General features: G+C 40.5%; 1 protein-coding gene across 5 annotated transcripts in view; it reads left to right on the forward strand.

Annotated features, from left to right (window-relative positions):
• Positions 1–2,009: 2,009 nt before the first annotated feature.
• kiaa1549la (KIAA1549-like a) overlaps positions 2,010–26,763 on the forward strand; it is a 114,127-nt gene continuing 89,373 nt past the window's right edge. For 2 of the 5 annotated variants that reach the window (XM_086301902.1, XM_086301904.1), the window contains exon 1: positions 2,013–2,536. In XM_086301902.1, the coding sequence (XP_086158028.1) occupies positions 2,296–2,536 (241 nt within the window). In that variant the 5' untranslated portion in view covers positions 2,013–2,295. Of the gene's footprint in view, positions 2,537–26,763 lie in introns of all 5 variants that reach the window. The other 3 variants (XM_086301906.1, XM_086301903.1, XM_086301907.1) reach the window with 3 other exon arrangements.

Below are 26,763 nucleotides of genomic sequence, written 5' to 3' on the forward strand. Positions count from 1 at the left end.
GTATAAATTGGTTTTACAAGAACAAAAAGTGTTAAATGAGTAGCTGGACCAGGCAAGCCTTAAGGAAATTGTAGCTTTATCATCCTAGAACCACGTTTCACCTCCGGAACTCTCTTTTTGTTACATACATATTATATTTAATTTGTCACTGTCATACTATTGACTTAAACTGGCTATAGCTTATTTATTTCATTATGTGTCATTATTTGGAAATATAATGAAAATAAACAAATACGTTATTTTCAAGAAGTGTATAAATTATCTGGCATATGACAAAAACACATGTATAGTGTAGCTGTTGGCATGATGACATTGTTTATATCATTTAGATTATTTCTTTATCTTGTCAAGGTCCATGTCATCATTATAAATTGTTTAAGCAGTACATTATTTTATGTTATTTTATTTTATGTTAAAGTTTTTTGTGCTTTTATTTTGAAGGTCAAGTTTGTTAAAAGTGGCGCTGGTTTTCCTTTTTGGGGAGAAAAAAAAAGGAGAAAACACCTGTAAACACGCAGCAAGAATGGTCTTTATTGAAAGTCATGTTACATGGGATGGACTTCAGATACACACGGTTAAAGGAAAGCTCAGAAGAACGGCGGCCAATTCCCTTTTTGGAGCATGCGACCAACGAGGTCTTTATTGATTTATCGTGTTTTGTTGTTTATTTTAGATGACACATTTGGCGTTTTTTTTTTTTTTTGCTGGTTTGTCGATAGCAGCTCGTGAAACGCAAATCTGCCACACGTCTGTTCGACCAAATCCAGTTAATCTGGAACACCGGAAACCCATTTGCGTCTGTCTGTGCTTCGAGGGAATTATATATAGATACGCATAAAATCTGATAAACCTCTTTAAAAGTTTCTTGATTTCCCCCATAAATAAGTTTGTAAAAGGACATTTTTCTTTACTCTGGAAATTCTTTCCCAAAACATTTCAATTCAGGATTCTTTGAGTGTCATTGCTCTCCTAAAAGGTCTCTGAAGGTCTGGCCTGCGACCCATTTTAACCTCAGGGTGCAACCGACTAATAAAGGTAGGTTTAATGTGTGGAATCTCCCAGGAATGCAGACTTCTTTTCAATTATTTGGATCTAATGCATTTGAGGTATGTTTGTACCACAGATTGTTGACCATTACTCTGAGCTTTAGGCAAAATATGCAATTTTTAAAATAGACCGTATACATAAAAGGGAAATTTTTAAAATTTAATAGACAGAACACCCAAATCAAAATATGCACAAAAGTTAAGGGGGGAAACAGCCTGGTGTCTTATTTGCTACAGGGACATAACACTTGGTCCATTGCGAACTGCGCTACACTCTAGTGCACTGAAAACCTCCAGTATACCCTCTATCCTGTATGAAGTAGGCTGGCTCAGCAGGCTGCAGCATCAAGTATATTCTGACCTGCAGAGGGAAATGCAAAATGTGACCAAGTATTCTGCTGAATCTTAACTGAGCAGCAAAAGAATATCTACTATAAACGCATTGCTTTTAATCGAAACCTTCTTAAATCTGGGCAATAGGACATACCTGCAGTTGGGATGTCTTGGAGCAGGTTATTTACCAACTGGAAGGTTGGTGATTTGATTCCTGGCGGCTCCAGTCTGTATGCCAAAGTATCTTTGGGCAAGATATTAAAACCCCAGTTGCTCCCAATTCAATAGTGATAGCAATCAGTTAGACGTAGAAAAAAGGTGTTTGTAAATATGTGTGAATGAGGGGTTCTGTATAAAGCATCTGAAACGCTCAAGTAAATCACTATATCAAGAAAAATCACTATATAGCCCACTGCACTTGTGGTGCAGTGGGCTATATAGTGGTAATATGCTGGTAACCAAAATTGGTTGCATAAAAAAAGACTTCTTCTTCTCAATTTAAAATTTCAGAAATTGACTTAAAAAAAAAGAAAAAAGAAAAAAGAAAAATCTGAAAAGGTAGTAGCCTGAAGAATAGCTCGTGTATACAAAGTGCACGTGGTTTTATTTTGAAGAGAACTTCGGTTGATTTCCGGGTCTGTATCTGTGCATTGACACAGCTGCCAGCAGATATGGAGAGCGCCTTGCGGACGCAGTAGGGACATCAGACTTCACGCACGCACACAGAAACTGACACAGCCAGACGCGCAAAAGGAGAAAACTAACGCTTCTTTGTTTCCTCGTCGACCTTCACAGCCTCCAGCAGGCTCATGGAGAGCGGAGCCCTGCTTGTCCGAACCGGGGGCAGGTTGATCGGATGCCTTTCATCCCAGCAGCGCCGTTAGATGTTTCCCATTCAGGATTAATTGGTTAACCAATGGCTCCCAAACATGCGCGCCTCTCCAGCAGCGGTGGCCCCGGGGTCGGAGGGGTAAATAAGAAAGAAGACCCCTGCTCTTCCTCCTCGTCGCTATGGATCCTGGATGCGGGGATGGTGGCCGTCTACTCGCCGAGGATCGGGAAGAGGACGCGCGTGCTGAATGGAATGGTGGCCCGGTGGTTTGTGACCATCGGCGCGGTGCTGATGCTGATGATGCAGAGCTCCCTGGCCGCTGACGGTAGGACCCCGATGCTCTCTTTTTCCTGTCACCGAGAGGAGCCCTGTATTCTTATTTTAATCACGTAAATAAAGCATAAACCTCGCGATCAGCCGCCTGAGTCGCGCTAATGTTTTGAATCCACTCTCGAGCTGGCTCCATGAAAACAGCGATGAAGAGCCAGTGGAGAGGAAGACTTAATGAAACTCTGTTAGACAGGAGACGAGCTGCAAAAGCAGCAGCAGCTATGTTAATGCACCCGGAGGTGTTGTGGCGATTTCTGAAGGGGTTCCTGTTGTTGTTGTTGTTTACATTTACCGTATTGATTTATTTGTCTGACTGATATTAAATCTCTTTATTTTGCGTTTGAACCGTCGGTGTAGTGTCACAGAGGCCCTAACCGATGTCACGGCCCCAAACAGGCAGCCGGAGCGCACTGTGGACCGCAGCGCTGCGCTCACCGCGGCCGCTTCTTTGCGTTAAGGAGGAAACTTTTTATTCATTCATGGAAAATTGGGCCCCGAGGTCTTCAGCCTCGATTAAGATCCATAGGGGACGTTTCGTAGTCGGCACAAATTAATAATTTAGGATCTCTATGTGCTCACAGACATCCGAGGATAAAAAGCAAAAAATAAAAGCACCAGTCCTCATTCAGAGAAGCAATAATTAATGCAGGAAGCTGTTTCTTTATTACTGACAGCAAAGCCTCCGTGTAATCCTTTGGGATATGCATATACTGGAAATTACTGTTTCAGTCCCTTAAGAAGATGCTGTTTCTTTTTCTTAAGGAAATAATTCAGGCCTTAAGTTGGGTCATTTTGTGTCAGAATGCCTTCATACACTGACATGTTCCTGGGCTTTGGCTGGAACGACCGCGCAGGCATCACTGCTCATCTGTTAGTCATGTTTACACTGATTACAGGTTTGATAAAATCTTATAAAAGAAGAGAATTAAATACACCGAAACGGACTTTGGACGCATAGCAACAGTAAACCTCGTCTGATAAAGGGAGAAATCTGCAAAGCTGTGCTTAAAAAGTCACAAACAACACAATTAGAATTTATTTGCTTCAGTCAGATCCAGTGGAGATGAGAAATAAACGGCCATTTCATCCAATTTGCAAAACACATTTTCTAATTTAATCGGACTTTTTTTTTGAGCTTTTAAATCTTTAAGTCAAGTCTGTTCAGCTGAAATAATCCACAACACGTGTATTAGCTACAGCTGAGATGTGAATGCCTGTACACAATAAATACTGTTAAAATAAAACACAAATGTGCCAACACACAGCCCGTCTGAACCGCAGTTTATTGGTGGTGCTCACAGCTCCGAGGGTGACATTTGCAAAAATGTCAAATGTCCTGTCGCTTTCCAGGAATAATGAGTCAGTGTGGCCAGCCCCAGTGAGAACAGTATTAAAATATCTTTTCAAACTTTCAATTAAAGTGACACACGAATAATTATAATAAATATGTCGGCCCTCTCCCAAGATGGCATGTACACTGTAGCAGTATCTGGGAAAAGACAGTTAAAAAAAAAAAGATAAGGAATAAATGAGCTTCAGCTTAGATAAACTCATTCTTCTGAGGTGCCAACCATATTACATCAGACAAATACAAAGAGAATATGCTTCTTGTTATAATTAAATGCAGCTGCAAATTTATTTGAACTGTATTATTCATCTGTTCATATTTGCCTTTATCGAAAGCAAATAACGTCCCATGAAAATTACAATATAAAGTAAGCCTACTGGACACGATGTCAATGTAAAAGCCCCAAAATACAGTGCAGTGGTGTAATAATGTGAACATTCAATGTAACGTTTTGGTGCGGTTTCTGTGTTTGAATGGCAGGTTTCCCTGAAATGTTGTGCAACAGCGGGCAACAGGCATGTAGTTGATATTTCTCTGCTTTAGTGGCTACGTAGGAAGTGCTACACAATTAGTGCCAACATGTGTATACAAACCCTAATTTTCATTTACATGGCTCAGGACCTAATGAATCAGATGTCACTGGTGCAATGCGTGGGTAACGACAGAGTGCACCTCTGTTTCTGTATTTTGTACAAATGACAACCTCCAGGTCTAAAAAGCAAAGGTAGTGCTGAAGCACCAAACTGCAGTTCCTCTAATGGCCACTTGAGGGTGGCTCCAAAAGTGAGTGGGGAAAAAACTCCTGTGGGAAAATATTAAATGCTATCATTAAAACGCGTGTTTTACAGCGCGCTACAAAAACACAAGACAGAAATTCTTTTACAAATAAAACTCGTACATTTAGATATAAAACACATAAAGTTAGGGGTACTTTGACAGGTGTGTCAGGAGAAGCACCTGCAGTTAGTTTGGGATTTTTCACATATTTTTGTTCTTCAATATTGGTGAGTGAAATTATATTATAATAATCTGTTACCCATGTGTTTTTGTCTGTGTATAGTTGTTGGACATAGCTTGCTAAAAAAACTCACAAACATTAGCCGATAACTTAGCACTCTACCCTGTTTTCCAGATATACAGTCATTTCTAGCTCCAAAAACCCCTGACGGCAGCAGCCAAATCGTTAACAATGAAATTTCAAAATGCAGCAACGATTGCTAGATTTAATTGCATTTAAATCTCTGATCAAAAAATCAACAATTTGTATTAATAAAACCAGCAAAGCCCTAAAAATCTCTAGAGTTTCTTTTGGAGAGAAAATGGTGACCAGGTTGCTCCATCTGTGAGCATGAAGAAATAGTGTGAAGTGTAAATTTGATTTAAAAAAAAACAAAACAAAGTACTGCAAATGTATTCAAGCCCCAGTGTATTTTGTGCAGAAGGTGTTTCAGCCTCACCAACATGGGAATCACGGCAGTGAAAATTGCCTTCAGCTTCTACTTCACAGAGTTTCAACAAGTTAGACTATATTGACAGCCTGTGTTCGACAAAGGCCTCAAACAAACCACACAAATCAAACAATCAAACTTAAATTATAGGACTATAGGATTTACTGCCATCTTTTATATACAGTGAATGGTTTTGTCTCACTTCCACGATGTTGCCACACCTGCAGCTGACAATGTTGCTCTAAAGGAGTGACCTGTTCTGGTCTAAGTAGTGCATCAGAAAAGATAACTTCATACGTGTTCATACATATATGGTGATGTTATGGGAGATCAGACGCAGCACATTCCCCGGTACACTCCTCTTCCTCATTTTTCCCTAAAACGAGTAATTAAAGGACAGGTGTGAATTAATGGAATAGTTTAGTAGCAGCTCTGTTGGCTTGCTGCTGGTTTATATTTGCATAATAATTTAAGCGATTGTCTGACTGACTTGCACACTCAGTGCCATGTAGTTAAAGGAAGATTGTCCCTCTCTCTCTCTTTCTCTGTCTCAGTGCCACTTTACCAACCTCACTTCCCGATCAAACTGGAAAATAATGAAATTCGGGCTCATCTTAATAACAAATGCCGCCACTACTCAGGGTGTGATTAGAGGGTAATAAAGAGAGACTGCACCCCTGTGATAGGAACATCTTCATTAGATGCATAAACCTGTTGTTGGGTAAAGATTTGAGAAAATGGAGACGATTGCCAAAGTATTTAGCAAAAGAGAGTTTATCTGCCCAGCCTCCCCGGTTAAATCAGAGCAAATCGCCCACTTGCTCTGGATGATATATCCTCTTTTATGTCATGCTGCTGTGCCACTTAAGAGTGAGCTGTTCCATAGAATGGCTCAGGGAGATTTGACTTTCTCTCTCGTACCTGGTTACTCAAGCCTTTGGCTGTTTTCATTTTTTTTTTCCCAGAGAGAAAATGTTCCCATTGTATTTTTGTTTTCTGCATTTAGAACAGAAAAAAGATGCTTTGAAGGCTGATGCCCAGCTGGTGTGTGTATGTGTGTGTGTGTCTGCAGGCTCATACAGTATGTGAATGTAGGCGTTTTCTTTAATAGGTCTACAGAGATCTTCATCCTCAGTCAATAGCTGAGATCTATTGGTCCACGTTACCATGGGAACAGATCTGCAGCTAGTACTTTTTCTCACTGTGTGTCTGTTTGTGTCAGTCAGGGATTGAAAATAACATCTGAGTAAGTGCCAGGTTAGAGTCTGTTGCCTAATGATCGGCGTCTGATGACACACCAGCGGAGATGAAACGCTCCCCGTGCTGCACTGTTTCAAAATCAACTCAAACCTTCTGCTTCCAGCTGCTAAACATCCGGTTTTCTGGTCGTCTGAGTCACTGCATCCTGCTGCTGTTGTTTTCTTAGTGTTTAACATCATATGCGACTGAATCTCTTTCACTTCAGGATGCTTCACAAACAGCAACGTGACAGCTGATGTCAGTTAGCCGTGTCTTTTAAACACAACACAGTTTCATGGACTGAAGGCAGCTTAAGAGATTGGGCTTCATTTGTTTGTTGTGGCATCATGATACATGTTCTAACCTTTTTCACGGGACGGCTTGGTGAATTTTCATGGCTGTTCCTTTCAACTTTAAATGGATCCAAGCCAGCTCTTGTAAAGTGTAACATCTTCTTATGAACATTAAAATCACACACCTGCTTGATGTTCTGCAGATCTACCACATTCTGCAGAAACAGCTGTAGCTCTGTGATGTCCTGTGGTGCCTGGCACCAGATCCTTAGGTTTTAGTGAGTTGCAGGGTGGGGCCTAAGAAGGTCAGACACTCATTGTGTTGGGGATTGTCCTGCTGAGAGAGACAGCTGCCATCGGGGAGTGCTGTTGTTATAATATGGGTTGATTGGTCTGTAGCAGAGTTATAATTCATAGTATGTGTCAAAGTACCAGATGTGATCAGGATCAGAGGTTTCCCATCAGAATATTACATAGCAACAATAAAAAGATCAGTGTTATTAACTTTACATGTCAGGAGTTTTAATTTCGATTTGCTCGCTCAGATACAAATATTCAGAAAACCAAAAGCTGCTTGGTCATTTCGGATCATCTTTAAAACGCCGTGTCTTGGTGACTTGGGCATTAGATGGCATGCTTATATTTTTTGGTCTATAAATAGCTGAATCAGATAAAGTCCGGGAATCTAATAACCAGGAGCCGGACTGTGAGGAATTGAATGTCTGGCCACAGAGTCATTGATAAATTCTGATGCTACCGATCATGTATCTGCTGTCATCAATTAAAGCAATCGATTGTGCTGATTACATAGAGGGAAACTGGGCTCCTCCCCGCCTCCTGTGGCTTCAGAGAGAGAGGAGGAGGAGGAGGAAGAGGAGCTGGCTGAGCATCAGAGCCCTCACAATCAGATTAAAAGTTTGTGGTGCTGCAAAGGAAAGACGAGACAGAACGAGGAGGAGGAGGTAATCAGTCGGTCCCTTAGTGAGGCTGATTTAAATGTGACTTTAGGCTCAGTGCAATTTCAGCTCAAAGCAAAGAATAGCGTTCAGATGGAGAGACTGCTTTTATTAATACTGCTGCTTCACTTACGTCAGTGAACTTTGACAGAGCTTTGCAGCCCCGTTACCCACTGTGTAACAATGACACATACTAAATCTGTGGTGGCACTGAATAATAAATAAGATAAAATCTATAAATATTTATCTGTAGCTTTATCAAATGTGAAAGGAGAACGACTTTACCGTGTATTCTTCTTCTGCATATGTCAATTTTTAGTACATTTTACTCATAATTGCGGTGAATTCCGCCCGCTTCACAGAGCACTTAAGCTCCGAGCTCGTGTTTAATGCACGGGGAATGTCGGATGCGATACCTCTGAAAACTCTGATGACGGCTGACAGATGAGAAGGCTTGCTGCGCTACAACCTGCTGTATTTGATGCCAGTTACTTGGCTTCATAAGGATTCCTGCTCACACACGATCGCTCGGTTCATCCGTTTAGAAACCCTGACAAATCAAATGAACGGCAGCGCTGCACGCTCCAATGTGTCCTCTTCAGCTCTCAAGTAAATAACATTTCCGAGATTCAATCCAAAGAGGTTTGCAAAGCCACAGTTCACATCTGCTCAATTTATTTGGTGTCAAAGTATGTCTCATAAGAAGTATTAAAAAAGGGGATGTAATCAAACATTGGGGAAATGAAAACCGGTGCTTCAGCAGCTTTGCTCCAAGGGTTTTGAATCCTGTAGTTATAACAAAAGCCATAATCTATAGATAGGGATGTAAGGAGGTCAGAGGGAATGTTTTAGATAGCCTTACACTCAGATTATTCCTAAACTGTATAAAAAAAGATGGATGTAGACAGCATGAAGTCGCAGTTTTACATGGGACTCAAGCTTTTTACGCTTCCTGTTGGCTTCATTCTTCCTGGACGGTTGCCGCTTGGTTTTAAAAGATGGACTTTTGACGTGAAAGATAACCATCAACAAAATATAAAGAAACTCAGCAAAGCCCTTAAAACCAAATCTGAGTAGAATTTTTGCCTTTTAGTTCAGCGATCCCCAACCTTTTTTGCACCACAGACCGGTTTATGTCCGACAATATTTTCACAGACCGGCCTTTAAGGTGTTGCGGATAAATACAACAAAACAAAACCAGTACCGGTACCCCCCCAAAAAAGATTTATTCATAACACAAGGGAAAAGACCCAGGGAAACAGAGTTAATGATTAAAAAACGCTAAAAACTGGTAAAAACCCTGGAAACCATGAGTTCCACACCTGAGCCTCAACTCTTGCGGCCCGGTACAAAATGACCGGTCTGTGGCCCGGAGGTTGGGGACCGCTGTTGTAGTTGACAGGTAATTCTGCAAAAGGAGCTTCCTTCTTTTTTGTGTAAAAGCTCTGAAATTAGCTCATGAGTAAAATGAATTTCCATCATTAAGTACCAAAAATGTTCCCTGCTTCCAAACAGGGATAGAAAACCACTGCAGTGGATGAGACACAATGACAAGTATGAAAAGGTCATTTAAAGATGCTTGCATTGGGTCTGCATAGTTGTAAATGAAATCCCAACAGTCCCAGATTGTTCTTGCCAACTTAACCTTCAATAACATATGAAGGTTTTCTTAGCCCAGGTCATAGCTGACCTTGAACACACTTGTGAAGGCATGAAATATGAAAAGTATGTAAATGTAAAGGACATCCTCCCTTTGAGCCAACTTTATTGTAAAGGCTGGTGGGACTTCTCGGCTCACTGTCAGAGCTGTATGCCCGAGATGACCTTATTAGCAGAGGCTTCGATTTTAATAGTTACTTCAGCCCTTTGGGAGGTATTAGCAGATATTTCATCAAAACGAGTGACAACAGTTGGAGCAGAAACCCGACTCACAGCATGGAGGACAGGGCCATCAAGACTGCTCTGGCCTCAAGGATTAAAGTTTTGAGTTGTAGCTTAAATTAACACTGCTGCTGCTCATGCTCAGACCCTAGCTGGCTGTCTTTGCATCATAATGAGACGGTAGCTTTTCTTTGCTCTGCCCCCCCCCCCCATATCTAAAGGGCACAGGTGATCAGAGGTGTGGCAGCACATCTAAGAAGAGGATTCTGCCTGCGATGGATCCAAGGCCAAAGATCCTGCATTTGGTCCCAGAGGCTGGAGCGGTGTGGGAGTGGAGGTGGGGTGAGGGAGTGGGGTCACTGCATCATCCGAGCACATGTTCTCAGCATTAAAGCAGCAGTGGCTCATTTTGCATCGCTCTGCTTGGCTGCACTCCATTCTGTGCTTCTCTGATTATGCACTGCTGGAGCTTTTCACACCGACAAGGAGAAAAAAAAACCCTCACAGGAGTAAATTTGGCTTTCCACACAACACAGATTTAAACCAGCACCATGGTCACTAAATCATGAGATTAAAAAGCCAGCAGAGTTTTAAAAACTGATAGCATTATTTTTCAAAGTAAAATGCTTATTATGGATTTGCCAAATATTTTCTTGTGAGTCCTTTTAGAGTTTTTTTTGTCATTCACGATTATTTTGTACCACTGAGGCTTCTTTTTAGTGCAGATAGAGTTTGTAGTGATGCGTGCTGTCATGTTAAACGTCTCCTCTGGCTGCGCTGTCATACCTCTTACTGTTGCCAGGCAGAAACGCAGCGCAGCTTCAAGGAAGTGCTGATGAACTCTAATGATATGACTGACACAGCTCTATTTTAGCTGTGCTCTGGCGAGTGTTTTTGTGACTGTGAGCAAGCTAACCAGGCCAAACATCTCTCACAGAGAGTCCTTATCTGATCTGTCCTTCCTTGACGCGCGCGCACGCACACACACACACACACACACACACACACACACACACACACACACACACACACACACACACACACACACGCACGCAGTGGCACAAAGTCACATTCAGTGCAGAGCATCAGTGTACCAGACAGCTCCTTTCTGCAGCACTCTGAAGTTAATAATCTATTTCAGGAAAGAGCGCGAGTGTGTGTATGTTCGAGGGAGGAAGAGTGACTTGACATGAGAGAGAGGGGCTTCATAGGCCGACCATAAATATTGCCTCAGCTTGTATATTAAACACATTATGCATGGAAGGACGCTCTGAAATCTTACGGGTAGGCAGAAGCTCTTTTTGGATAAATTGATTTTATAATCCCAATTAGCCACACTTTGTATTTTTCTAATCTTGTGGGAGGTTGCATGTTTCTCCGTTGGTTTGTTTTGCAGAAGCTTTTTCCTATTATTATTATTATTATTATTATTATTATTTCCCCCCCCCCCCCACTCAGGGGGAAATATCCAAGCAATCTCAGAGGGAACTAAAATGTGTCATTACAAACCATGTGAAAATGATCAGACCGCTTAGTGGCCAGAAAAGTAAACACAGGAAGAAGGTGCTGTGTTCTGGACTGTTAGAGACTCTGGAGAATTTACTGACCTTTTCACATCTGTGGTACTCTCCTGCATCCCAGACTGCAAAGTATATGTGCTAACGGGGAGATGCTTAGTTCAAACTTGCAACATACACCATTACCAAAACCCCATTAGAGTTTGTTAGGAACCAGACTGAGACCACGTCCCGCAAGGGTCTCGGTGCAATTGTTTTGGTCCGAACACAAATGTGACTGTGTTCACATCTGCACTAATGAGCTTAGTTTATACTGGACCTTCGTGCAGCCCTTTATATTAGGGATACCAGCAGTCACTAACACCATGCAAAGCTAAGAGTAGAAAAAATTGCCTGAAGCCTGAGCATCTGTCTCCGGGATTATTTGCAGCCCCAACTGGTTACCTCACGCTTGCCTGAGCCTCGTTCTGCCGGCTTTTGTTTGTTCCTGTGAAAAGGAAGCTCAAACAGCTTCATAATTTACATAAATCAAATTTCAAACAGTAATCAAAACTAGTAATAAAAGATCATCAACTTACTTTTAACAATAGAATATATAGAAAAAAACTGAAAAGCTGGATCAGAAGAAGAAATGCCTTGTTGCTAAAAACGAGCCCTTTTGCACTGATTTAAGTTATTTCATCTTCTCTAGATTTTACCTCTTTACAATAGAGACATCTGTGTGATCATGCAGCGTGCTTATCATGCTTCCTCACTGTGGTCATGTGATGTGGGACAGGTTCTGCATATCGATTACTTCGTGCTGCGTAAAGCATCTCTGCAGCGTCTGTAGTATGAGACGACAACTGTTAGCTGGTTAGTTTCCCCAAATTACACATAGATCCAACATGTGTGTGTCTGTAACTTTAAGAGACCAAGAAACCACCTGAGGGCTAAAAAAACGAAGCCAACTCAAAAATGAGCCAGTAGTCCGTACCTGTAAGGCCTTGGTCACATGTAGATGTAGCAGTCAGAGAGCACAAATCTCCAGCAAGGTAGCTCAGAAGGCAGTATTTACTTTTAAGGAAATAGGATTGTGTTTTTTATTTTTAATTTTGTTTTCTTAATTCTTTTTGGAGGTGCTTTGAGACGTTTGTGGTGAAAAATGAAACTTAAAAATCAGGTGGATTACACAAACACTATCAAGGAGTATGTAATGGATTATAAGTCCTGATTTGTTGATAAGGAGACATGATTAACTTGAGCTTACAGTATATCTTGAACTAGCAGCTCTTTCTTTTGACAATAGCCTCTTTAAAGACATATTTTAGGGTCAATTTGAAACAAAGGCAGTTGTAAAATATATCATCCCCTATGTGCCTGTCTGTTGTCAATACAAACAAAGACGGTAAGAAACGGTTTTAAATGGCTCTATACAGCATTATCACTGACCTTTAGATACCTTTCTACATGCTGAAAATACACACCACATTTGTGAGAATCACAGTTTCTAAGTTGGAAGGCTTTGTGTCAGGTTTCAACCAATAAATCACCCCTACAGTGTTGTACAGAATTAAGTCAAAACTTTTCATGTTTGCAGACAGAATGATGACTTGCATGCAAACACTACTAAAAATATTACCTCCCTTATTGGAGGTAACATGCTTGTATGCTAATCATACCTCACCTTTTTGTTGTCATGTGGTGCTTGTTAGATTTTTGGGTCCAACACCTATTACATTTTTTTTAAAACACTTGCTTCTCTGTGGAAACTGGGCTGAGAGTTAACACTGCTTATAAACTATTAGATGAACTTGTAGCGTCCTGCACACTCAGTTGTTGAAATGTCCTTGAACATTAAAGGGCAGAGCATGAGGCGAGTATAACAAACATTTGCAAGCAGTCTGATGGACACGGTTCACAACTGAGTAAATTTAGTAAATGATCCAAATATGAAATGTCAGTCATTATTTCATACCTCAAATGAAACGAATGGATTTTTTGTCCCCAGATCCCATTTCTGATTTCCAAGGTCAGGAAATTAATTCAGTAAAGGTAGCCAGAGAGAAATATTGAGTGCTGGTGGAGGTTTACTTTTTTAGGGGTTTTGTATGGCAGCATGATTGAACTGATCAAAATAAAAAGCATGTGGCGTGACCACATCAACCGCCAAGTTTCATGAGGTCTCGAAGCCTTGTACATGCAACAAATAGATAAAACTGCCTCTCGATGGAGAGCGCACCCTGCTGAAGAGATGAAAGGTAAATCCTGAGATTGGAAATTTCCCCCCGGACTTGGCAGCAGACAAGTATGGAAACAGGTGTTTTTTTTTTTTTTAAATATCAAGTGATGGTAGAGAAAACATCAAATCTGGGCAGACGGAGAGGGAATGATGCCGGCTGATGGCCTCACTTGATTTAGCTTGTCATTAGCAGCACTGTCATCATTAGGACTGTAATGATCATCTAATGAAAATAAGAATGAAAAGCAAAAGATTTAACTCGTGTGCAAAAGGTAGAAAGGGAAGAAACAATCTATCTGGCATCTACTTTTAGAGTCAGCCTCGGGGCTTGTTAACAAGAAGATTTATTTTCTGTCACTAAAATAAAATGAAATGTACAAACTACTTTGCTTTTGTCCACACTCCCTGCTGTTCCTGTAAGGATATTATGCAACCAGACCGATTGTGGAGTGTGCCTTCAAAGGCCTCTGTGTTTTTCCGCCGTTACCCACTCCATCGTCTTCATGTTCGTTTGCTTTTCTGTTTAAAATCAACTGTGCAGAAAATGCAATCCAGCTTGTGATATCCGTGAGAAATCAATTTGTTCAGATGAACTACTACAGTATTTATTTATTTTTTAGCAAGTTGTTGATGAACTGCTTGTACTGCAGGAGGTTGTTTCAGGCTCCAGACAGGCAGGGATTTATTTCTGCTGTAGCAACTGAAAAAGGAAAAAAATGGGGAGAGAGGAAACAAAGCAGGTGAAAGAATGAAAATTTAATCAGGCTGTGCTTCTTAAGGTTTGACTGGGAGAGGGTTGGATTTATAGCTGCTTGGCCTTCCCTCTTTCAACTCACCATGTATCACTCCAGCTGCTCACCTCCCTCCTATCACTCACTCACTTCTGTGTGTGTGTGTTTGTGTGTGCATGCAAGGGCCTTTCCATTTGTGTTTCTGATGTGTCATTTGGCCTTGAAGCCAATGATGTGTATGTAACAGCCACATTTTGTTCACGTCTAAGGATGCTGTTCTGCTCTTTAGTAAGCTTCATTCACTTCAGCTGTTGTCTGAGCAATCCTGGAAAAGTGGCCGTACAGAACAATAACCTACTTTTGTATTTGTGGCCAAAGTCCATCTGGCAAAGATATTCACGGTGTTAATCGTTGAGATCTGGAGTTTCCAGCCAAAAGAAAAGGGTGGTCAGCTGACAGATGTAAAGCAAACCTCGCAGTTCGCCAGACCTGTTTAGAAGATAAATTGAGGGCACAATGCTTACCCAAACTTTTATATTGCAAACATCCATCACAGTTTAATGCAGTTCAGTTTTCTTTATATAACAACAGTCATTTCAGTGCCCTTTATATTGTACAGTAGAGAACAAAGAACCCCATTTGATGCCCTGTAAACAAGCATTTGGCAACAGTGGAGAGAAAGAACCCCCTTTTACAATCTGGACAAGAATCAGGAAGGGGGTTTACAAAGTTTACAAACTGATGCTTTTGTGAATTTAGGTCGATATGACACAGTCACATGAATGATTTTATTTCATTTTTTGATCAGGTAAGTTATCTTTTCAATCCAGTTTTATTTACATAGCATCAAATCCCAACAACAGTCGCCTCAAGGCAGGGCTGTTCGATATAATGAGAGAGAGAGATAGATAGATCGGATGATGATGATATGAAAACGTCTATCGTTTCATTTTGCGCTATGGATTGTTTCATTGTGTCGCAAAATAAACTGTTTACAGCAATATTTTTTTTCATCGTTTTGATGGTCACTGTAGAATTAAAGTTCTCTCTTTCTCTTATATTTAACCTCCTATGATCACATTTTGGGTTATTTAGACCAAAACAGTGAATTTTGCTCTACAAGGGCCTGATATCCACTTACATTATACTGTCCTATCAAAATTTTAAATGAATATCCTCATATGTGGCTCTTATTTTTCTTAAAAACAAATATACAGTGGGGCAAAAAAGTATTTAGTCAGCCACCGATTGTGCAAGTTCCCCCACTTAAAATGATGACAGAGGTCATTAATTTGCACCAGAGGTACACTTCAACTGTGAGAGACAGAATGTGAAAAAAAAAAATCCATGAATTCACATGGTAGGATTTGTAAAGAATTTATTTGTAAATCAGGGTGGAAAATAAGTATTTGGTCACCTCAAACAAGGAAAATCTCTGGCTCTCACAGACCTGTAACATCTTCTGTAAGAAGCTTTTCTGTCCCCCACTCGTTACCTGTATGAATGGCACCTGTTTGAACTCATCATCTGTATAAAAGACACCTGTCCACAGCCTCAAACAGTCAGACTCCAAACTCCGCCATGGCCAAGACCAAAGAGCTTTCGAAGGACACCAGGAAAAGTATTGTAGACCTGCACCAGACTGGGAAGAGTGAATCTACAATAGGCAAGCAGCTTGGTGTGAAAAAATCAACTGTGGGAGCAATCATCAGAAAATGGAAGACATACAAGACCACTGATAATCTCCCTCGATCTGGGGCTCCACGCAAGATCTCATCCCGTGGGGTCAAAATGATCATGAGAACGGTGAGCAAAGATCCCAGAACCACACGGGGGGACCTGGTGAATGACCTGCAGAGAGCTGGGACCAAAGTAACAAAGGTCACCATCAGTAACACACTACAACGGCAGGGAATCAAATCCCGCAGTGCCAGACGTGTTCCGCTGCTGAAGCCAGTGCATGTCCAGGCCCGTCTGAAGTTTGCCAGAGAGCACATGGATGATACAGCAGAGGATTGGGAAAATGTCATGTGGTCAGATGAAACCAAAGTAGAACTTTTTGGTATAAACTCAACTCGTCGTGTTTGGAGGACGAAGAATACTGAGTTGCATCCCAAGAACACCATACCTACTGTGAAGCATGGGGGTGGAAACATCATGCTATGGGGCTGTTTTTCTGCCGAGGGGACAGGACGACTGATCCGTGTTAAGGACAGAATGAATGGGGCCATGCATCGTGAGATTTTGAGCCAAAACCTCCTTCCATCAGTGAGAACTTTGAAGATGAAACGAGGCTGGGTCTTCCAACATGACAATGATCCAAAACACACCGCCCGGGCAACAAAGGAGTGGCTCCGTAAGAAGCATTTGAAAGTCCTGGAGTGGCCTAGCCAGTCTCCAGACCTCAACCCCATAGAAAATCTGTGGCGGGAGTTGAAAGTCCGTGTTGCTCGGCGACAGCCCCAAAACATCACTGCTCTCGAGAAGATCTGCATGGAGGAATGGGCCAAAATACCAGCTACTGTGTGTGCAAACCTGGTAAAGACCTATAGTAAACGTTTGACCTCTGTTATTGCCAACAAAGGTTATGTTACAAAGTATTGAGTTGTATTTTTGTTATTGACCAAATACTTATTTTCCACCCTGATTTACGAATAAATTCTTTACAAATCCTACCATGTGGATTCATGGATTTTTTTTCACATTCTGTCTCTCACAGTTGAAGTGTACCTCTGGTGCAAATTACTGACCTCTGTCATCATTTTAGGTGGGGGAACTTGCACAATCGGTGGCTGACTAAATACTTTTTTGCCCCACTGTAAGTTAAAAAAAAAAAAAAAAATCAGGTAATTCTTTGTTTTTACATTCGTCGGGCCCCAATATGCCCAAATATCAAAGAGAAGTTAAAAATGTATGCCGTGGAGGAGTTCGGGTCTTAGGAGGTTAATATAACCACACTACTGACGGACAAGCGACGGTTTGTATGCATTGTCATTAGCAACAAGATGTTAAAACCATCGTGTGGCTCCGTCGTTCCACATAAACCTTTCACAATAAAGCTGAAGATCCTGTTGAGAATTTTTTCAAAATAAAATGAATCACGTAGTATGCACGTTACGGACGACAAGCCAAAAAAGAGCTGTCAGGAGCTAAAAGAATAAAGCTTGGAACAGGCTTTTCCGTGTAATAAATACTTACAGAGAAAATTGCAGCCGTTTCAACTTATGCAACACTCGACTCCAGGTACATGACACCCAGCTGAAAACATTTCATGCAAGTCGAGTTGCCTGAGATTCACAGAAAATGTAAAATTTTTGTGATATATATCGTTGTCAGGACGATAAATGTCTTATATTGGGAAAAGAGATTTTGGTCATATCGCACAGCCCTACCTCAAGGCAACCTCCCCAAAACTGTTCATGTAAATTTGTAACTGCCCTCAGACCATGTGCATGTACAAATTATGAAAATGTAAACGCATAGTTGCCTAAAGACAGTTAATACTGTAATGTAAAGACCCTACAATAATACAGGGAAAATCCCAACAACCAAATGAGCCCATTTGAGGAAGCACTTGGTGACAGTGGGAACGAAAAACTCCCTTTTAACAGGAATAAACCTCTGGCAGAAACAGGCTCAGTGAGGAGCAGCCAAGAATGAAAATTTCCCTCCACTTTGTACTGCGTTTTTATCTGGAGATTAAAGATCAAATACATCCACTGCAGACTCCTGCAATACACCAGCAACAGACATTATCTTGCAAATATAGTATGAAATGATCTAAACTTGATAAAAAAGCCATTTCCCCTATCATAACACAAAATATAGGTTCCCTTTAAATCCATTTCTTTTGGCATATCAATGATATTTGGAATCTTCTTTGAATGAACACTTTTTTTTTTTAAAACAACATTAAAAAGCAGCGTATATGATATTCAGCGTGGTGGGCTTAGCCCGAATGTACCTTAAGTTTCTTGTTACATAATCTCATATTTATAGGATTACATTTTTTTTTCTGTTTCCATAGCAATGTTTGAAATATTCTCTTTGGTCGTATGTGATGAGAATGCGAAGGTGCACATAAACCGTATCCTGAAGTTGACCTGAGCCTCTGGTCTGTTATCTCTTATGTAAATAGCTAAATTTAAGTGCCTTCAACACAGGGATCAAAACTGTTTGGACATTAGATAAAGGATTTAAAAAAAAATACAAGACATTCCTCCGCATGCATCAAAAGCAACTTAATTTCAACAATTGGCTGCAATTAGGGGAATCAATTTCCACACGGCAGCTCCTTTTCTTCATTATGTGTGCCTGGTGAACCGAACTTAGATTGCTGTGTAAATGGAACAATTGCTTTCGATGGCAAAGGTAATTGTTCCCCCTGGGTAAATCAAAGTCAAACCGCATGGCTCTGACCCCAGCACACACACTCTGTTTACCAGCCTCAAGAAAAAAAATCTACATAAAATATTCATAACTGTGCATAATCAGACATGCTGTTCAAGACCTAGTTTAGGTGTTAGCGAGCTGTAAGGTCTCAACAACCTAGTTTAGATTCCGGGTTCGTGAGCAAGGAATATTTAAAAACCAGTGCTCCCGCTGGTTCGGATGGCTTTATGAAGATCAGAGGTTAGTTAGCAGCAGGCATTATGAAACCAGCACCTCGCTGTGAGCACTGAGATACTTGTGATTGAAGGAGAAACCAGTGCAGCACCGTATCTTTGGTTTGTGTGTTTTGCACTTTAGGATTAAAGTAAAGTGCCGTCACTCAGACTAGTGCTCTAATCACTTTTTAGGGACTTCAGAAGTCTGTTCGGTCTTTTTAACTGGCAAACTGTTAGCGATGATGTTGAACTCTGCTCTGGGTGTCTGTGTAATATGGTTCAGACCGTTACATAACAAATGATGACTAATTGGCGCACAATTATTCTCTTTCTGCAGTTCCTTAAACGGCACAAGATTTTAATTTCATCAACGCCGTCATCGTCTCGTCATCGCTGGGTGGAAGCACTGACTGATAGGAGTTAGGTTAAAGATAATGATGAGGACACTTAATCAGATTAATGTCTTATTTCCACACCCGGTAATGAAATGGCACTCTTTGCTCACACCATATGTGTTTTATGCACTCACACGGATACACCACAGGGGACACAATAAGGGCAAACGCACATCAGGTGCTCCAGGCCAATCGAAAGCACTCAGCTCACTCATTGGCTTGCTCAAAGTCACATGGTACATCTTGCAGCAGCTTTGGCTTGTTTTCATTTCTTTCTTTCTTTTTTTTTTTCTTTTTTTTTTTTTAAACAGTAAAAAATCAATACAGCTTTACACACAAACACCCACACTGTGTACAGACTCACACACAGGCACACAATGTTCAAAAAGCATCAAAGTACCACAACAATCCACTATGATTACGTGTTTGTGTAAGTGCGCGCGTGAGTATGTACGAGTGTGCACTTGTGTGGCGACAGGAGTGCGTCATGTGTTCTGTTTTGAGTATACTTCAGCTAATAGGAATTTATAAGCGAATTAGAGCTCCCTCATTGAGTGTGTGCGTGTCACACTACAAAGAGGCCTGTCCTTTTTCTGACATTCCTCAGAGGAAATGGTTGTCTTTAACAATTTGACTTTTTGTGTTTAGTTGTCGAAGGCTTGACAGCTGTGTGAAAACACAACCTGATGAGATTTTTAGCCAGAAACTGGAACAAAAATGAAAGCAAAGTTGTGTAAAAGTGAGATGAGCTTACAGTAATATGTTGTTTGTAAGTTTTATGTGATGCACTGTTTTTGTGTCGTTCACACAGAAGCACACACTGCAGTGTGGATATTTGAGTATGTAATCTAAGTGGAGCCATGTTGTTATGATCTCTTACAATTCACTTCCAGCTTTTGTAGCGATTTATTGTCTTATTAATTAGGAAACATCTTCTGTAAACTGATACAAAATCTCAGTAATATCAATATAACATAATGTTATTATTATTGTGATATATGTAAAAGTGACACGATTTCGATATTCCATTTTAAATACCTCAGTTTTTCCAAATATATCCCAGAACAACATCCCCAGTTATGTACATGAATTTCCAATTAACACCACACCGTCACAAAACAAGTTTTCAGTCAAATTTCAAGTTCCATTGTTTGAGTCTCTGTATTTATCAGGCAAAATCAAACTCTCAGACTCTTTTATTGCTGTGTGGCTTTTATATTGTCGTTCTGATTCAATAAAAGTAGATTGTATATTTCCCTAGTGACAGTTCTCTGCTCCAAAAAACAGACGCTACCTAATCTATCAGTCTGTGGCTCTCCATTTTACCTTCACCAGGGTTTAAAATTGAAATCTAAAAATAAAAATAATTGCAGTGAGTGTGTGTGGGTGCAGAGCACTAAAAGCCTCTAAGAGGCTGGGACTCATGCCCTGCTGTTCTCCTGGATTCATCAGATACTGTCAGTTGTAGCTTGGAGATGTGCAGCTGCAATTTTTCAGTTCGACTTGAAGATTTTTAAAAAGCACAGCTGATGTACTTTGTGCAAAATTCATAAATACAGCCAATGATAACTTCACGAAAAGTGAGAGGCCATAAATAACAGTGACAGTTGAGCACTGTTGCTTGACGACATGAAGGTTGCAGGTTCAAACCTGCCTGGGGTGTTTCTGTGTAACGTTTGGATGTTCTGCCTGTGGCTGCATAAAGCAGAATCTATTTATATTTTTTGTTCAATAATAAATACCAGTGGAGTCTGCTTTTGTCTCATCTAGATCACTTCCCACTGCGGTTCAGTAGAAGCACTAGAGCTGGCACTTTGTGTGGGTGGAGATGATTTCCCACCAGTGACCATTCCTAGCACCAGATTTAAATCTAAGTAAAGTAGGCACTGCTTTGCTCTGTCAGCTGGGCAGGAATGGTTCCATAAAACCTCTCAAGTGCTGGCTGGTAAAAGCTTCATTAGTTAGAAGCTTCACATATAATAAACTGATAAATTATGCTTGTTGTCAAAAAGCAGCTTAATCCAGCGGTTATGGAGCATTCAATCGAGGCTGTTTCTTCCTTTAAGTCTAACATTTAGTTTTGTTTTAACTCAATTTTGATCTCCACAAACATTTGATAAAATTGTGACTTTTTTTAAACTCAACATTACACTCGCCCTCTTTTACCTTCAGAACCGCCTTAATTTTTCATGGCATTGATTCATCGAGGCGGTGGAAGCATTCGCCAGAGATTTTGGTCCATATTGACATGATGGCATCACGCAGTTGTTGTAGATTTTTCGACTGCTCGTCCATGATGCAAATTTTCTATTCCACCACATACCAAAGTTGCTCTATTGGATTGAGATCGGATGACTGTGGAGCTCGTCTGAGTGCCTACAATCTGAATGTTGCTGCAAAAAATTAAAAACACTTGTCTGCATCTAATTTTGGTGAATCTGTGCAAACTGTAGATCATCTTTTGTTAAAACCATATACATTAGATGGACATAGTCACAATGATAGTTTGGCATTTTAGTGCTTTCATTTTTTTTTTTTAAAACTCAATATGAACATATATACACAACAAGGTACACTAGCTGCCATTAGCTAACGCTTGCACTATTGACTAGCTTAGTTAGCAAGATCTATGCCTAAAGTTGTGATATCAAGTGAGATTATGTTTTGAAATGGTCTACAGTTGCTTCTCTGACCCCACGGTATTTGTCCTGCTGCCTAAAAATACACCTTCAGAGGATCCACAGACGTCATGGGGCTGACCCATGATGCACTGGACTTCTCTTTTCTTCTTAGTTAATGCTTATTTTGGTGCTCTGCTTTTAAACCAGTTATTTTATTCTGGTGTCAAAAAATGTGCTCATTAAAAATTCTCCCCCGTGTTCTAAACCAAGTTACATTTCTAAGACCTTTTCACGCAGCTCTAGCCTTCTGCTTTAATTATGGCTGTTTACACTTTGGTTGTTAAGTTGCATTTTCTTTAATCCATTAAAAAAATCTAAATCATGGCCTGCTGAGATAAATTTGTCTGCAATGCCTTGTTGCCTGACAGATTTATTGTTACCCAGCAGTAGATTGGCTTCACATGCTTTACAGTTCTACTGCGAGATCGTTGGCTAGATCCAAATGTGCGCCTCATATCTGTCCTGGCATTTTATTGGCTCCCTGTTTGTTTTAAAAGGGACCATAAATTTTTGCACAGACTTTTGATTTATTAAAACTCCTTCCTTTTGAGTTGAGGTTGATTTAATCTCTTCAAAAAGCAAGAAAAATTTGTATCTTTAGTGTTTCTGCGACAAGGTGAAGACATCTATCCATCTTATACACACTCCCACTACACAAACGCGCACTCATATGCACGTTTCCACGGTGATCCGTCATCACAGACTTGCTGTCACGCCAGCGAGGCCTCAGCAGCAGCAGGTTGGCTGCGGGAAATGAAGCGAGAGATGGGATCTGAACTGGCGTCTGTGTGTGTGTGTGTGTGTGTGTGTGTGTGTGTGTAATTTGGGTATGTTCGGACTCTTCTATCTGCACCCTTGTCGGGACTCAGTGGACCTATTTTCCAAGTTTGTCTGCAGCGGTGTGTGTCACAGCTTGTTTGTGTGTCGTGCGGTGACATCAGGGTTTCTGTGCGCTTGTCTGTGGTTCAGCTTTGTGTGTGTTATTGTTTCTGTCACTGTTTGCGTAGCTCTGTGTGTGTTTGTGAAAGGGTAAATGGACTTAGGCAGATGATGTAATACTTTTTGTCCCCTTGTGTGTCACTTCACATAAGCTAATGGCTTTGGAGTTCAAAGAGTGTGTGTGTGTGTGTGTGTGTGTGTGTGTGTGTGTGTGTGTGTTTGTTTCTGTGGGGGAATTTCATTGGATGCATCTTGTCAAAGACAGGGAGGTGCTCAGCTTACTAAAACCATAATCCTTAATTGTTTAAAGTGCAGCACCGAAGCAAAGGATCGGTGTAGGACAATGTTTCTGGTTTATTCTTACACAACTGGACTCGGTGGGACACTGTATTGTAAAGATGGATTTTACCATGTTTGATCATTTCTGGTGCCAAAGTGTTTTTTCTGAAAATATCGAAAAAATAATTTCCGAATCCCTTTTAGCTTTTTTTTTCTTTCTGTGTCTCTAATACATACAGTGCAGTGCAGCATTCCCACATGTCAAATAGAAACATGAATTTATGGAGTGGTTTAGAGCACACTGGATAACAAAGAATCAATTGACCTCTGCTGCTCCCATTTTCTAAGGCAATATGAGCAACATTTCCTTGATGCCGCAGTACGGTATTGTAAAACACGAGAGCTTTTTAACTGTGAGAACATGAAATTTAAAATGAACCTGTCTCTTATGATGAAAAAATATTGGAATAATAACAGTGGGAAGCTTTGGTGGATCAGCCAGCCTTGTTTCTGTGCGTTTGTGCATGTGGTGGCGCGGATTCTGCGTTTATTCCCAGTGTGAGTAACGAGTATGGGTAACCTGACACAAGCAGGAGCTGATCTTCGGTGAGCAGCAGTATTCTTATCTCCATTGGCCGATGGCATGTTTTCCATCTTTTGGTTGTAAAATCCTGCAAAACAAACAAGAACCTATTTGCTCTTATGCTGCATGCATGAGTGATTTCAAACACCACCTCTTCCTTTTTCCACACCTTAACAACTAAAGAATTTATCTGATTTATCTTTCCCTGATGCATTTTTTCCTCTGACTTTAAGTCTAGTAGCTGGGAACCATGGCAACATCAAAATTATTGCAACCAAGGGCAGTGAACTTGCAAACTTTGTCTATGAAATGGTTGCTTTAAAATCACAACCCAGGTCTTCTACTACTTGCAATCGGTTGCAAAATGGGGAAAAAAATTAAATGAAACCACTGATTTTTCATGGTTGTAATAAAAGCATTCATACCAATGAATCAAAAATGCACTATTTTCTTAGTTATATTATTAAATTCTGTTTTATTTTTATGTTAATTCATTTCTTGTTTTTATTTTAAATAGTCTTGATAAAAAATTATGTAAAATTTTTTTAAATGTGACTTATTTGGTAGTAAACAGACATTTACGTCTTCTATGAATTATTCTATAACAAATTAACATTGCAGTAGGGACATATTTGGGGTCTTTTTATCTTGCTAAGGAAACGCAGACTGAAGGAGCCTGGGTTCCACCAGCAACCTTCTTGTTAGTAGTAAACCTGAATGACAGCGTCCCCATGATTCCCTGATTGACATGCAGTGAGATAACCAAGGTCTCATCTTTTAAGGGGGTTATAGCGTATTTGTATGCGTGGGATTGGCTTGTTCCATAGAAATTCTCTTAAAATCCACACCTGAAACTGAATATGGGTAAATAAGAAAATGATCTTGAATCCATTCTTTAATTGTGCTGAAAATATCAGGTGTACTCTGATATGGTGCTTATAAAGTCAAATGTGTTCCGCTTTTTAAAATTTGCCCTGGCCTTCTCGGGGCTTGTGTCCAGAATCACAGTGCTATAATCTCCCTGCTTCATGGTCAGAATCACATTTGAATAGGATGCAATGTTTTCTTTTGGTTCTTCAAAATCCGAATATGCTGAATGCAAGTGTGAAGGCCCCCACTGTGTCCAGGATTACCATAAACAAAGACGATCACACTGGTAGACAGTGATTTGTGGGCCTCTCTGCATGCCTGAGATGGTGGTAATGCCTGTCTCCAGAAACCAATGAATAGCAACAAGTAAAAGTTTGTGGGGGTTTTTGTCTGTAGATGTGAAAATGGAAAAATTCAGCTTTATAATGAAATATTGACCAAAAACAACTACAATAAATAAGCCTAGACCTTTAAGTGTCCAGAATAGGATGGATTTAGCTTTATGCCCACTCTCCACTGACTAAACATAAAGGTCGTAGTAATATATTTGGCAGTAGAAATGACTTCATACTACACAAGCTATCCACATATACCCAACCTGAGAATATTGAATGCTACTCAATCTTTACACAGAATAGGAACTTATTGTAATGCATGAAGAATTTGAGTGCAACATTCGGTCTGTTTTAAGCTCAGTTTTGATTTCCAACAACTGCTAAACACAATATGTCATCAAGCTCGCCACTAACTTTGCTCTGAGACATTAGCGTCGGCTGATTTGAAGCTTTAAGTCTGACATTATGATCGTCACTGTTTTGGTTTTCTTTAAAACTGGATGTGACCACATGTGAAGGGTAGCGCTGGGTAGTTTGCGGTATAATTTAATGATGTCGGTGGCTTAAATGTCTGTATGAACCTCTTTATGTGTTAAAAAACATTTCCACATTAAATGTCACAACACTGCACACTGGGTAATTCCATCAATGTCTGCAGAATGTTGGCAGACTTATGTTAACTGTGCATAAGGGGCTCAAAATGTGTGCGATGGAGTCCACATGCACTTGAGGATTTGACAGTGGGACTTAGCGGGAAGGTGCTTCAAAGTCTGCGGGTGTGGAGATTGGGACTGTGTCATATTCCATACACTATTTAGGTCAGCTTCAGCATAAAGGAGTCAGTGAAGGAAGAAAGTTGTAATTCAGTGTCCGTCTTGAATCAGCTGCTATTTCTTCAGTTGATCTTACCTCATCTTTTACGTCACGTTTTGTTTTATATACAGCTAAGCTAATTATATAGAGCACAAATAAATTACAATAATTTGTACAAATCCTGAAAGTTCCTTTCTCCTTTCTTCAGTAGCCTATTTAAGCAGTACGACAAAGCCGACAGCAAAGTCAGCTTTTGAAAGTGATTGAGCGCTTCACTGTGGTGACAATGATTCTGCTGTAGGAACAAATACCTGTAGAAATGTACAATGCTAAAAGCCTATTGATCTCTACTTTTGTCACCTGGTGAAAATAAGCTTTAGCCCTCTTGGTTGGGGTTGGCACACAGTCCCAGAGGGTCTCGCTTTGTTAAAAAAATCACAATCTCAAGCACCGTCACATGCAAATGAAATGCTCCAGAACAAGTCAGTGAGCTCAGATAACTTTAAGTGCAGGAAAAACTTTTCAGCTGCTGTATCAGACAGAGTAAATGCTCAGTTTTCTGCAGGTATTTAGTGAATTTTGCAGCCCGACTTGACTGAATCGTGCATGTTTAATGTCCTGCTGAGAACCAGCAGCTGTGGGAGTACCAAGAGGCCAGTTTGGCAAACAAGTCTTTTTTTTTTTTTTCTTTTATAATTTATTTTATATAATTTATTCTTTCAACCCAATCTCGATTTTTTTGAATTCAGAATAACCAAATCTAACCAATCAGATCACTGCATTTAGCAAAGACTAGGCTTGTTGCTCAAAACGCACACCGGTACTGTGTGCACAGTGAGATGGAAATAGTGAAATAATCCTGTCTTACTTTAGGCACACAGATACTCTTCCGGCTCTCTGAAAGGATTTCTCTGCATTCTCAGATGTAGTCTGTTACGGACCATCTAGGGGTGACCCGACACCCGCAACAAGAGGGATGATCCACCCCCCGTTCGACCCCAAGCAGCACATCACACCATAAGTTAAAAATAGGAAGTGGTTTATGTACAGGAACGGAACAAAATGGAATTCACAGGAGATGCTCAG

This window comes from Aulonocara sp. 'chitande type north' Nkhata Bay, linkage group LG7 (assembly GCF_057382095.1).
Source record: "Aulonocara sp. 'chitande type north' Nkhata Bay isolate Kocher_YH1m ecotype deep benthic linkage group LG7, A_spYH_male_GT1.1, whole genome shotgun sequence".
Classification (NCBI taxonomy): Eukaryota; Metazoa; Chordata; class Actinopteri; order Cichliformes; family Cichlidae; genus Aulonocara; species Aulonocara sp. 'chitande type north' Nkhata Bay.